The following is a 10830-nucleotide window of genomic DNA, read 5'->3' as shown; positions in this document are numbered from 1 at the left end:
TTTGTGCTGGTGTTGTTGCGCCTTCTACAGTTGTAGTTTGAGCCCCTGTTGTTGTGCCTTTTGCAGTTGTTGTTGGTGCTACTGTTGTTGTGCCTTCTGCAGTTGTAGTTGGGGCACCTGTTGTTGTGCCTTGTTCAGTTGGTGCTGGTGTAGTTGAACCTGCTGCAGCTGTTGATTGTGCTGGTGTTGTTGCACCTTCTGCAGATGTAGTTAGTGCTCTTGTTGTTCTGCCTTCTGCAGTTGTAATTGGTGCTGCCATTGTTGTCCCTTCTGAAGTTGGTGCTGGTGGTGTTGTGCCTTCTACAGTTGTAGTTGGGACTCCTATTGTTGTGCCTTCTACAGTTGTAGTTGGGACTCGTATTGTTGTGCCTTCTGCAGTTGTAGTTGGTGCCGCTGTTGTTGTGCCTTCTGCAGTTGTAGTTGGTGCCGCTGCTGTTGTGCCTTCTGCAGTTGTAGTTGGTGCTGCTGTTGTTGTGCCTTTCACAGTTGCAGTTGATGCTGGTGTAGTTGAACCTCCTGCAGCTGTAGTTTGTGCTGGTGTTGTTGTGCTTTCTACAGTTGTAGTTTGGGCCCCTGTTGTTCTGCCTTCTGCATTTGTTGTTTGTGCTGCTGTTGTTGTGCCTTCTGCAGTTGTAGTTGGTGCTGCTGTTGTTGTCTCTTTCGCAGTTGTAGTTGGTACTGCTGTTGTTGTCTCTTTCGCAGTTGTAGTTGGTACTGCTGTTGTTGTGCCTTCTACAGCTGCAGTTGGTGCTGGCGTAGTTGAACGTCCTGCAGCTGTAGTTTGTGCTAGTGTTGTTGTGCCTTCTACAGTGGTAGTTTGGGCCCCTGTTGTTGTGCCTTCTGCAGTTGCTGATGGTGCTGCTCTTGTTGTGCCTTCTGCAGTTGTAGTTGGGGCACCTGTTGTTGTGCTTTGTTCAGTTGGTGCTGGTGTAGTTGAACCTCCTGCAGCTGTAGTTTGCGCTAGTGTTGTTGTGCCTTCTACAGTGGTAGTTTGGGCCCCTGTTGTTGTGCCTTCTGCAGATGTTGTTGGTGCTGCTCTTGTTGTGCCTTCTGCAGTTGTAGTTGGGGCACCTGTTGTTGTGCCTTGTTCAGTTGGTGCTGGTGTAGATGAACCTGCTGCTGGTGTTGTGCCTTCTGCAGATGTAGTTGGTGTTGCCGTTGTTCTGCTTTCCGCAGTTGTAATTGGTGCTATCGTTGTTGTCCCTTCTGAAGTTGTAGTTGGGACTCCTATTGTTGTGCCTTCTGCAGTAGTAGTTGGGACTCCTATTGTTGTGCTTTCTGCTGTTGTAGTTGGTGCCGTTGTTGTGCCTTCTGCAGTTGTAGTTGGTGCTACTGTTGTTGTCCCTTTTGTGGTTGTGGTTGGTACTGTTGTTGTTGTGCCTTCTACAGCTGCAGTTGGTGCTGGTGTAGTTGAACCTCCTGCAGCTGTAGTTTGTGCTGGTGTTGTTGTGCCTTCTGTAGTCGTAGTTTGAGCCCCTGTTGTTGTTCCTTCTGTAGTTGTTGGTGCTGCTGTTGTTGTACCTTCTGCAGTTGTAGTTGGGGCACCTGTTGTGCTTTGTTCAGTTGGTGCTGGTGTAGTTGAACCTCCTGCAGCTGTAGTTTGTGCTGGTGTTGTTGTGCCTTCTACAGTGGTAGTTTGGGCCCCTGTTGTTGTGCCTTCTGCAGATGTTGTTGGTGCTGCTCTTGTTGTGCCTTCTGCAGTTGTAGTTGGGGCACCTGTTGTTGTGCCTTGTTCAGTTGGTGCTGGTGTAGATGAACCTACTGCTGGTGTTGTGCCTTCTGCAGATGTAGTTGGTGTTGCCGTTGTTCTGCTTTCTGCAGTTGTAATTGGTGCTATCGTTGTTGTCCCTTCTGAAGTTGTAGTTGGGACTCCTATTGTTGTGCCTTCTGCAGTAGTAGTTGGGACTCCTATTGTTGTGCTTTCTGCTGTTGTAGTTGGTGCCGTTGTTGTGCCTTCTGCAGTTGTAGTTGGTGCTACTGTTGTTGTCCCTTTTGTGGTTGGTACTGTTGTTGTTGTGCCTTCTACAGCTGCAGTTGGTGCTGGTGTAGTTGAACCTCCTGCAGCTGTAGTTTGTGCTGGTGTTGTTGTGCCTTCTGTAGTCGTAGTTTGAGCCCCTGTTGTTGTTCCTTCTGTAGTTGTTGGTGCTGCTGTTGTTGTACCTTCTGCAGTTGTATTTGGGGCACCTGTTGTGCCTTGTTTAGTTGGTGCTGGTGTAGTTGAACCTCCTGCAGCTGTAGTTTGTGCTGGTGTTGTTGTGCCTTCTGTAGTCGTAGTTTGAGCCCCTGTTGTTGTGCCTTCTGTAGTTGTTGGTGCTGCTGTTGTTGTGCTTTCTGCAGTTGTAGTTGGGGCACCTGTTGTGCCTTGTTCAGTTGGTGCTGGTGTAGTTGAACCTCCTGCAGCTGTAGTTTGTGCTGGTGTTGTTGTGCCTTCTACAGTGGTAGTTTGGGCCCCTGTTGTTGTGCCTTCTGCAGTTGTAATTGGTGCTGCTCTTGTTGTGCCTTCTGCAGTTGTAGTTGGGGCACCTGTTGTTGTGCTTTGTTCAGTTGGTGCTGGTGTAGTTGAACCTCCTGCAGCTGTAGTTTGTGCTAGTGTTGTTGTGTCTTCTACAGTGGTAGTTTGGGCCCCTGTTGTTGTGCCTTCTGCAGATGTTGTTGGTGCTGCTCTTGTTGTGCCTTCTGCAGTTGTGGTTGGGGCACCTGTTGTTGTGCTTTGTTCAGTTGGTGCTGGTGTAGTTGAACCTCCTGCAGCTGTAGTTTGTGCTAGTGTTGTTGTGCCTTCTACAGTGGTAGTTTGGGCCCCTGTTGTTGTGCCTTCTGCAGTTGTTGTTGGTGCTGCTCTTGTTGTGCCTTCTGCAGTTGTAGTTGGGGCACCTGTTGTTGTGCCTTGTTCAGTTGGTGCTGGTGTAGATGAACCTGCTGCTGGTGTTGTGCCTTCTGCAGATGTAGTTGGTGCTGCCGTTGTTCTGTTTTCTGCAGTTGTAATTGGTGCTGTCATTGTTGTCCCTTCTGAAGTTGTAGCTGGGACTCCTATTGTTGTGCCTTCTGCAGTTGTAGTTGGGACTCCTATTGTTGTGCTTTCTGCTGTTGTAGTTGGTGCCATTGTTGTTGTGCCTTCTGCAGTTGTAGTTGGTGCTGCTGTTGTTGTCCCTTTTGTGGTTGTGGTTGGTACTGTTGCTGTTGTGCCTTCTACAGCTGCAGTTGGTGCTGGTGTAGTTGAACCTCCCTCAGCTGTAGTTTGTGCTGGTGTTGTTGTGCCTTCTACAGTTGTAGTTTGAGCCCCTGTTGTTGTGCCTTCTGTAGTTGTTGGTGCTGCTGTTGTTGTGCCTTCTGCAGTTGTAGTTGGGGCACCTGTTGTTGTGCCTTGTTCAGTTGGTGCTGGTGTAGTTAAACCTGCTGCAGCTGTTGATTGTGCTGGTGTTGTTGCACCTTCTGCAGATGTAGTTAGTGCTCTTGTTGTTCTGCCTTCTGCAGTTGTAATTGGTGCTGCCATTGTTGTCCTTTCTGAAGTTGGTGCTGGTGGTGTTGTGCCTTCTACAGTTGTAGTTGGGACTCCTATTGTTGTGCCTTCTACAGTTGCAGTTGGGACTCGTATTGTTGTGCCTTCTGCAGTTGTAGTTGGTGCCGCTGTTGTTGTGCCTTCTGCAGTTGTAGTTGGTGCCGCTGCTGTTGTGCCTTCTGCAGTTGTAGTTGGTGCTGCTGTTGTTGTGCCTTTCACAGTTGCAGTTGATGCTGGTGTAGTTGAACCTCCTGCAGCTGTAGTTTGTGCTGGTGTTGTTGTGCTTTCTACAGTTGTAGTTTGGGCCCCTGTTGTTCTGCCTTCTGCATTTGTTGTTTGTGCTGCTGTTGTTGTGCCTTCTGCAGTTGTAGTTGGTGCTGCTGTTGTTGTCTCTTTCGCAGTTGTAGTTGGTACTGCTGTTGTTGTCTCTTTCGCAGTTGTAGTTGGTACTGCTGTTGTTGTGACTTCTACAGCTGCAGTTGGTGCTGGCGTAGTTGAACGTCCTGCAGCTGTAGTTTGTGCTAGTGTTGTTGTGCCTTCTACAGTGGTAGTTTCGGCCCCTGTTGTTGTGCCTTCTGTAGTTGTTGATGGTGCTGCTCTTGTTGTGCCTTCTGCAGTTGTAGTTGGGGCACCTGTTGTTGTGCTTTGTTCAGTTGGTGCTGGTGTAGTTGAACCTCCTGCAGCTGTAGTTTGTGCTAGTGTTGTTGTGCCTTCTACAGTGGTAGTTTGGGCCCCTGTTGTTGTGCCTTCTGCAGATGTTGTTGGTGCTGCTCTTGTTGGGCCTTCTGCAGTTGTAGTTGGGGCACCTGTTGTTGTGCCTTGTTCAGTTGGTGCTGGTGTAGATGAACCTGCTGCTGGTGTTGTGCCTTCTGCAGATGTAGTTGGTGTTGCCGTTGTTCTGCTTTCTGCAGTTGTAATTGGTGCTATCGTTGTTGTCCCTTCTGAAGTTGTAGTTGGGACTCCTATTGTTGTGCCTTCTGCAGTAGTAGTTGGGACTCCTATTGTTGTGCTTTCTGCTGTTGTAGTTGGTGCCGTTGTTGTGCCTTCTGCAGTTGTAGTTGGTGCTACTGTTGTTGTCCCTTTTGTGGTTGTGGTTGGTACTGTTGTTGTTGTGCCTTCTACAGCTGCAGTTGGTGCTGGTGTAGTTGAACCTCCTGCAGCTGTAGTTTGTGCTGGTGTTGTTGTGCCTTCTGTAGTCGTAGTTTGAGCCCCTGTTGTTGTGCCTTCTGTAGTTGTTGGTGCTGCTGTTGTTGTACTTTCTGCAGTTGTAGTTGGGGCACCTGTTGTGCCTTGTTCAGTTGGTGCTGGTGTAGTTGAACCTCCTGCAGCTGTAGTTTGTGCTGGTGTTGTTGTGCCTTCTACAGTGGTAGTTTGGGCCCCTGTTGTTGTGCCTTCTGCAGTTGTAATTGGTGCTGCTCTTGTTGTGCCTTCTGCAGTTGTAGTTGGGGCACCTGTTGTTGTGCTTTGTTCAGTTGGTGCTGGTGTAGTTGAACCTCCTGCAGCTGTAGTTTGTGCTAGTGTTGTTGTGCCTTCTACAGTGGTAGTTTGGGCCCCTGTTGTTGTGCCTTCTGCAGATGTTGTTGGTGCTGCTCTTGTTGTGCCTTCTGCAGTTGTAGTTGGGGCACCTGTTGTTGTGCTTTGTTCAGTTGGTGCTGGTGTAGTTGAACCTCCTGCAGCTGTAGTTTGTGCTAGTGTTGTTGTGCCTTCTACAGTGGTAGTTTGGGCCCCTGTTGTTGTGCCTTCTGCAGTTGTTGTTGGTGCTGCTCTTGTTGTGCCTTCTGCAGTTGTAGTTGGGGCACCTGTTGTTGTGCCTTGTTCAGTTGGTGCTGGTGTAGTTGAACCTGCTGCTGGTGTTGTGCCTTCTGCATATGTAGTTGGTGCTGCCGTTGTTCTGTTTTCTGCAGTTGTAATTGGTGCTGTCATTGTTGTCCCTTCTGAAGTTGTAGCTGGGACTCCTATTGTTGTGCCTTCTGCAGTTGTAGTTGGGACTCCTATTGTTGTGCTTTCTGCTGTTGTAGTTGGTGCCATTGTTGTTGTGCCTCCTGCAGTTGTAGTTGGTGCTGCTGTTGTTGTCCCTTTTGTGGTTGTGGTTGGTACTGTTGCTGTTGTGCCTTCTACAGCTGCAGTTGGTGCTGGTGTAGTTGAACCTTCCTCAGCTGTAGTTTGTGCTGGTGTTGTTGTGCCTTCTACAGTTGTAGTTTGAGCCCCTGTTGTTGTGCCTTCTGTAGTTGTCGGTGCTGCTGTTGTTGTGCCTTCTACAGTTGTAGTTGGGGCACCTGTTGTTGTGCCTTGTTCAGTTGGTGCTGGTGTAGTTAAACCTGCTGCAGCTGTTGTTTGTGCTGGTGTTGTTGTGCCTTCTGCAGATGTAGTTAGTGCTGCTGTTGTCCTGCCTTCTGCAGTTGTAATTGTTACTGCTGTTGTTGTCCCTTCTGAAGTTGGTGCTGGTGGTGTTGTGCCTTCTGCAGTTGTAGTTGGGACTCCAATTGTGCTTTCCACAGTTGTAGTTAAAGCTGGTGTTGTTGTGCCTGCTGCAGTTGTAGTCAGTGCTGGTGTTGTTGTGCCTGCTGCAGTTATAGTTGGTGCTGCTGTTTTACCTTCTTCAGTTGTAGTGGATTGTTGGATAAATGTTGTTGGGGCAGCTGTGGTTGGCAAAGAAAGAAATAGAATCAATTTACTTAAGCTAGCATTTTGCTGAAAGTTCTGTATAGTTTTGTTATTGTGTACACTGTTTGTTAACCACATTACAACTACCGCATTCTATATACTGTATAATGTATACCCCTAATTCCTTTACCTGACAACCAGTTGCTGTGTTTATGAGCACTCTGCATGATTGCATGCGTGCATGCGCTTGCCCCCGTTGTCGCAATAATTGGTGAATGGGAATATTTGTTCCCAAAGCTAATAAAAGTGCCTGATGAATGAATGATCATGGCTTCAGCCGGAAGCCGTGATCATTCATTGAAATAAAAGTAAACACATACACACATTCTTCCTGCTAAGTCAGAACACTGTTGTAAGTACACATGATAAAGTTTGTGGGGATATCTAGTGGATAAAGTGTAAAATTACATTAAAAATACATAATTAAAATATGTCTTCCATAGTCATTAACCCCATCTGCCCCTCCACCGCCCCCCATGGTTACCAAAATAAAACACTTGTTTAAAAAAAAAACCAAGAAAACCAAAGTGACAGCATTTAAAAAAAAATGAAAATAAATAGTTACCTTAATATGTATGTCACAGGTATATTACTGTTATTTTTGCAAATAAGGGCTTATACATTTTTTGATAGAGTATAATGACTAAACAAAAAACATCAAAAATACACCTTTATTTCCAAATTAAATATTGTCACCATACATTGTGCTAGGGACATAATTTAAATGTTGTAATAATCAGGACAAATAGGAAAATAAAATGTGTGGGTTTTGCTTTTCTATTTTCAAACTATAATAATGGCTGTAAACTAAAAAAAAATATAATTTTAATTTTTATTCCCTTTAAAATGCATACAAATTAAATATACAGTGGGATGCAAAAGTTTGGGCAGCCTTGTTAATTGCCATGATTTTCCTGTATAAATCGTTGGTTGTTACGATGAAAAATGTCATTTAAATATATCATATAGAAGACACACAAAGTGATATTTGAGAAGTGAAATTAAGTTTATTGGATTTACAGAAAATGCACAATAATTGGTCAAATAAACTTAGGCAGGTGCATAAATTTGGGCACTGTTGTCATTTTATTGATTCTAAAACCTTTGAACTAATTATTGGAACTCAAATTGGCTTGGTAAGCTCAGTGACCCTGACCTACATACACAGGTGAATCCAGTTATGAGAGAGTATTTAAGGAGGTCAATTGTAAGAATCCCTCCTCTTTTAATTTTTTCTGAAGAGTAGCAACACAGAGGTCTCAAAATCGCTCTCAAATGACCTGAAGACAAAGATTGTTCACCATCATGGTTTAGGGGAAGGATACAAAAAGCTGCCTCAGAGATTTCAGCTGTTGGTTTTCACAGCTAGGAACATATTGAGGAAAAAGAAGACCACAGGCTCCGATCAAGTTAAGGCTCGAAGTGGCAGACCAAGAAAAATCTTGGATAAACGGAAGCGACAAATGGTGAGAACAGTCAGAGTCAACCCAAAGACCAGCACCAAAGACCTACAACATCATCTTGCTGCAGATGGAGTCACTGTGCATCGTTCAACCATTTGGTGCACTTTACACAAGGAGATGCTGTATGCAAGAGTGATGCAGAGGAAGCCTTTTCTTCGCCCACAGCACAAACAGAGCTGCGAAAGCACATTTGGACAAGCCAGCCTCATTTTTGAATAAAGTACTGTGGACCGATGAGACATTGATTTATTTGGGTGTTATACATGGAGGAAAAACAACACAGCTTTCCAAGAAAAACACCCACTACCTACAGTAAAATATGGTGGTGGTTCCATCATGCTGTGGGGCTGGATCCTTCAACAAGACAACAACCCTAAACACTACTCAAAATCCACTAAGGCATTCATGCAGAGGAACAAGTACAATGTTCTGGAATGGCCATCTCAGTCCCCAGACCTGAATATAATTGAATATATTTGGTGTGAGTTAAAGAGAGCTGTCCATGCTCGGAAGCCATCAAACCTGAATGAACTAGAGATGTTTTGTAAAGAGGAATATACATACATACATACTTATACGTGATGATGTCACCAGATGATGTGGGGTACTTTTACTTTAATGAAATTGGGGTTGGACTTTAAATCAAATCAGCACGGAGTGACAGACCGCAGAGTAGAGGACAGACAGTGCACACTATGGGCCCATATGCAATTAACTTTTTATCCTGAGTTTTCTCCTAGGTGATATTTTTAAACTTGTCAATAAAATGCCTTTTAAGCCCCCAGAATACAAGATTATACTCAAAATAATTTTGAGAGTACTTTTTCACCTGCTTTTTGGTACTTTTTTAGCTGAAAAGCACTGCAAAGTTATTTTAAATTGAAGATGAAAAATTATCTCCTAGGAGAAAACTCAGGTGAAAAAGTGAATTGCATATTGCCCTATGTGTCTAACTGTCACACTGACAATGCTCAGCACAGTAGCACTGCAGTAATCTGTAGTAAGCTAACACAGTACTACTCTCTCTAATGCTGGATACACACGGTGCGTTCGTGCACGCGATTTCCCGCTCGATTCCCGTCGATTCGTTTATTTCCAACATGTCCGATTTGGATTTCGATGGATCGTTAGGTCGATTTGGCATACTTTGCATGCAAATCGACCTAACGATCCATCGAAATCCAAATCGGACATGTTGGAAATAAACGAATCGACGGGAATCGACGGTAATCGAGCGGGAAATCAAGTGCGTGAACGCACAGTGTGTATTCAGCATAACAACTAACTGCGGTACTAACTAACCATATAATACAATACAATAACACAGTAATCCTATTCGCTAACCTATACTGTCCTGCTGGCCTGCACAGCACACACAGACAGGACCTAACTGAGTGAATGAAATCAAACAATTACACTAGCTAGCTAAAAAAACCAATAGAACAATAGTGTAGTGAAGGTGTTTAGCACTCAAAGCTTTAGGTTTATCACTGTGTACAGGCAGCACTTGCTAAGCCAACAGCACTGGAGGAAATCTGTCAGTGACCAGCCAGCCAGCCACACAAGCAAGGACGATCTATCTCATCATGCCAGCCCTCCTTATTACACAGGGGGGCTGGCCAGGGTTCCCTTCTGTGATTGGGTGCCAGGGCTTAGGCTGGGAGGCCTCTGATTGGCTCAATGAGGTCAGGTGGGGCTGGGCAGAGTTCCCCTCTGTGATTGGTTGCTAGGGCTTCTGCTGGTAGCCCTCTGATTGACTGGGAGCCCTCTGATTGGCTCAATGACATAATCACCCTTGTTACAGTACCCGGATCCGGATATCCATCGGATACCCGCATAGAGCTATCCGGATATTGGCCCAGGTATCTGGAATCCGGATCTGACCGAATAGCGCAAAAATGGTCGGATACCCGGGTTTACCCGGGTACCCGGATGAGCATCCCTGGTTGCGCTGCCTTAGCGATAGCAAGCATTCAGACAAGTACAAGACAGGACTAGATTGGAGCATAACTACTAGCAAGCGCAGCTCACAGTCACGTCCACCGAAGCAGAGCAAGCAGGCTAACAACAGTCACCATCCACCATCCACAAAGACAAAACTACAGAAAAGAACGTAACTAATAGCAGCCGCAGCCTATCAGTTACGTTCCCAGAACTAGAATAGCAGGAATACTACCAGTCACCAACGTGGTGATGGCAGAATCCAAGCTATCAGGATAATGGACTTCACTGAAGTGTGCCCACTCCCCATGTCTCTGATGACTGTGCACAAGTGAATCAGTAATGCTCAGGCAGCCGGATCACATACCACATGGCCGCCGCCGCCGGGAACTGCCTCCTGTGTAATGCTGCTGGCGGCTCTTGTCCCGTGTGCGCGCTCGTTCTATTGTGTCTCCGCTCCACCATTTGCCAGTGTTAATATCGGGCAGCTGGCTTCCCTATCGCCGCGAGGATTGCAGACCTTGTCCCCCTGTGCGCGGCTGGCTCTATTGAAAGGCTCGTACTGATGACGCAATCATCACATATGGGACACAGAAAGGGACACAGGTACACACATATGGGACACATAAAGGGACACAGGTACACACATATGGGACACAGGAGGTCGCATAAATAGACACAGGTGAAAACATCATGGACACAAGAGGGCACGTAAAGAGACACAGGAGAACACATAAAGGATACAGGAGAACACATAAAGGTAAACAGGAGAACACATAATGGACACAAGAGGGCACATAATGGACATAGGAGGGCACATAAGGGACACAGGAGGGGACATGGGGAAACAGGCGGACACCATTTGGGGGAGAACATGTATAAGATGCTCCTGGAATATGGACGCACCAGGTTTAGTATATATATCTTTTTTCCCTGGTTTGTGACCTCTAAACCTGGGTGCGTCTTATATTCCGGAGCGTCTTATACGGCGCGAAATACGGTATGTGTGTCCATGTTTGTGATGTTAGCGATGCACTGCATGATCTGCTTTGTAACAAAAAAAACTGTTGCATCACAGCACGTGAACTGTACATATACTTCATAGACTTTGAGCAGTGTCAGCTACAATGCAACATGTTAGTGTGAAAGTACCCTTTGTGTAACTAGTGCCCTCAACAGTACAGTATATTATGTCACTGGGGATCCTTAGCACTGAGCTTTTTTTCTCTCAGCCATGGACAGCCATAGAGGCACAGGGTGGGGTAC

General features: G+C 46.0%; 1 protein-coding gene across 1 annotated transcript in view; it reads right to left on the bottom strand.

The window, feature by feature from the left end:
* LOC137522051 (uncharacterized) overlaps nt 1-938 on the bottom strand; it is a 2030-nt gene extending 1092 nt beyond the window's left edge. The window contains exon 1 of the mRNA XM_068242072.1: nt 1-938. This exon is cut by the window's left edge and continues 980 nt beyond it. Within this exon, the coding sequence (XP_068098173.1) occupies nt 1-259 (259 nt within the window). The 5' untranslated portion in view covers nt 260-938.
* Nucleotides 939-10830: the final 9892 nt, after the last annotated feature.

The sequence above is a fragment of the Hyperolius riggenbachi genome, chromosome 6 (genome assembly GCF_040937935.1).
Source record: "Hyperolius riggenbachi isolate aHypRig1 chromosome 6, aHypRig1.pri, whole genome shotgun sequence".
Lineage (NCBI taxonomy): Eukaryota > Metazoa > Chordata > Amphibia > Anura > Hyperoliidae > Hyperolius > Hyperolius riggenbachi.
Note: the sequence above shows the minus strand (reverse complement) of the source record. Positions and strands in the feature narration are given on the sequence as shown.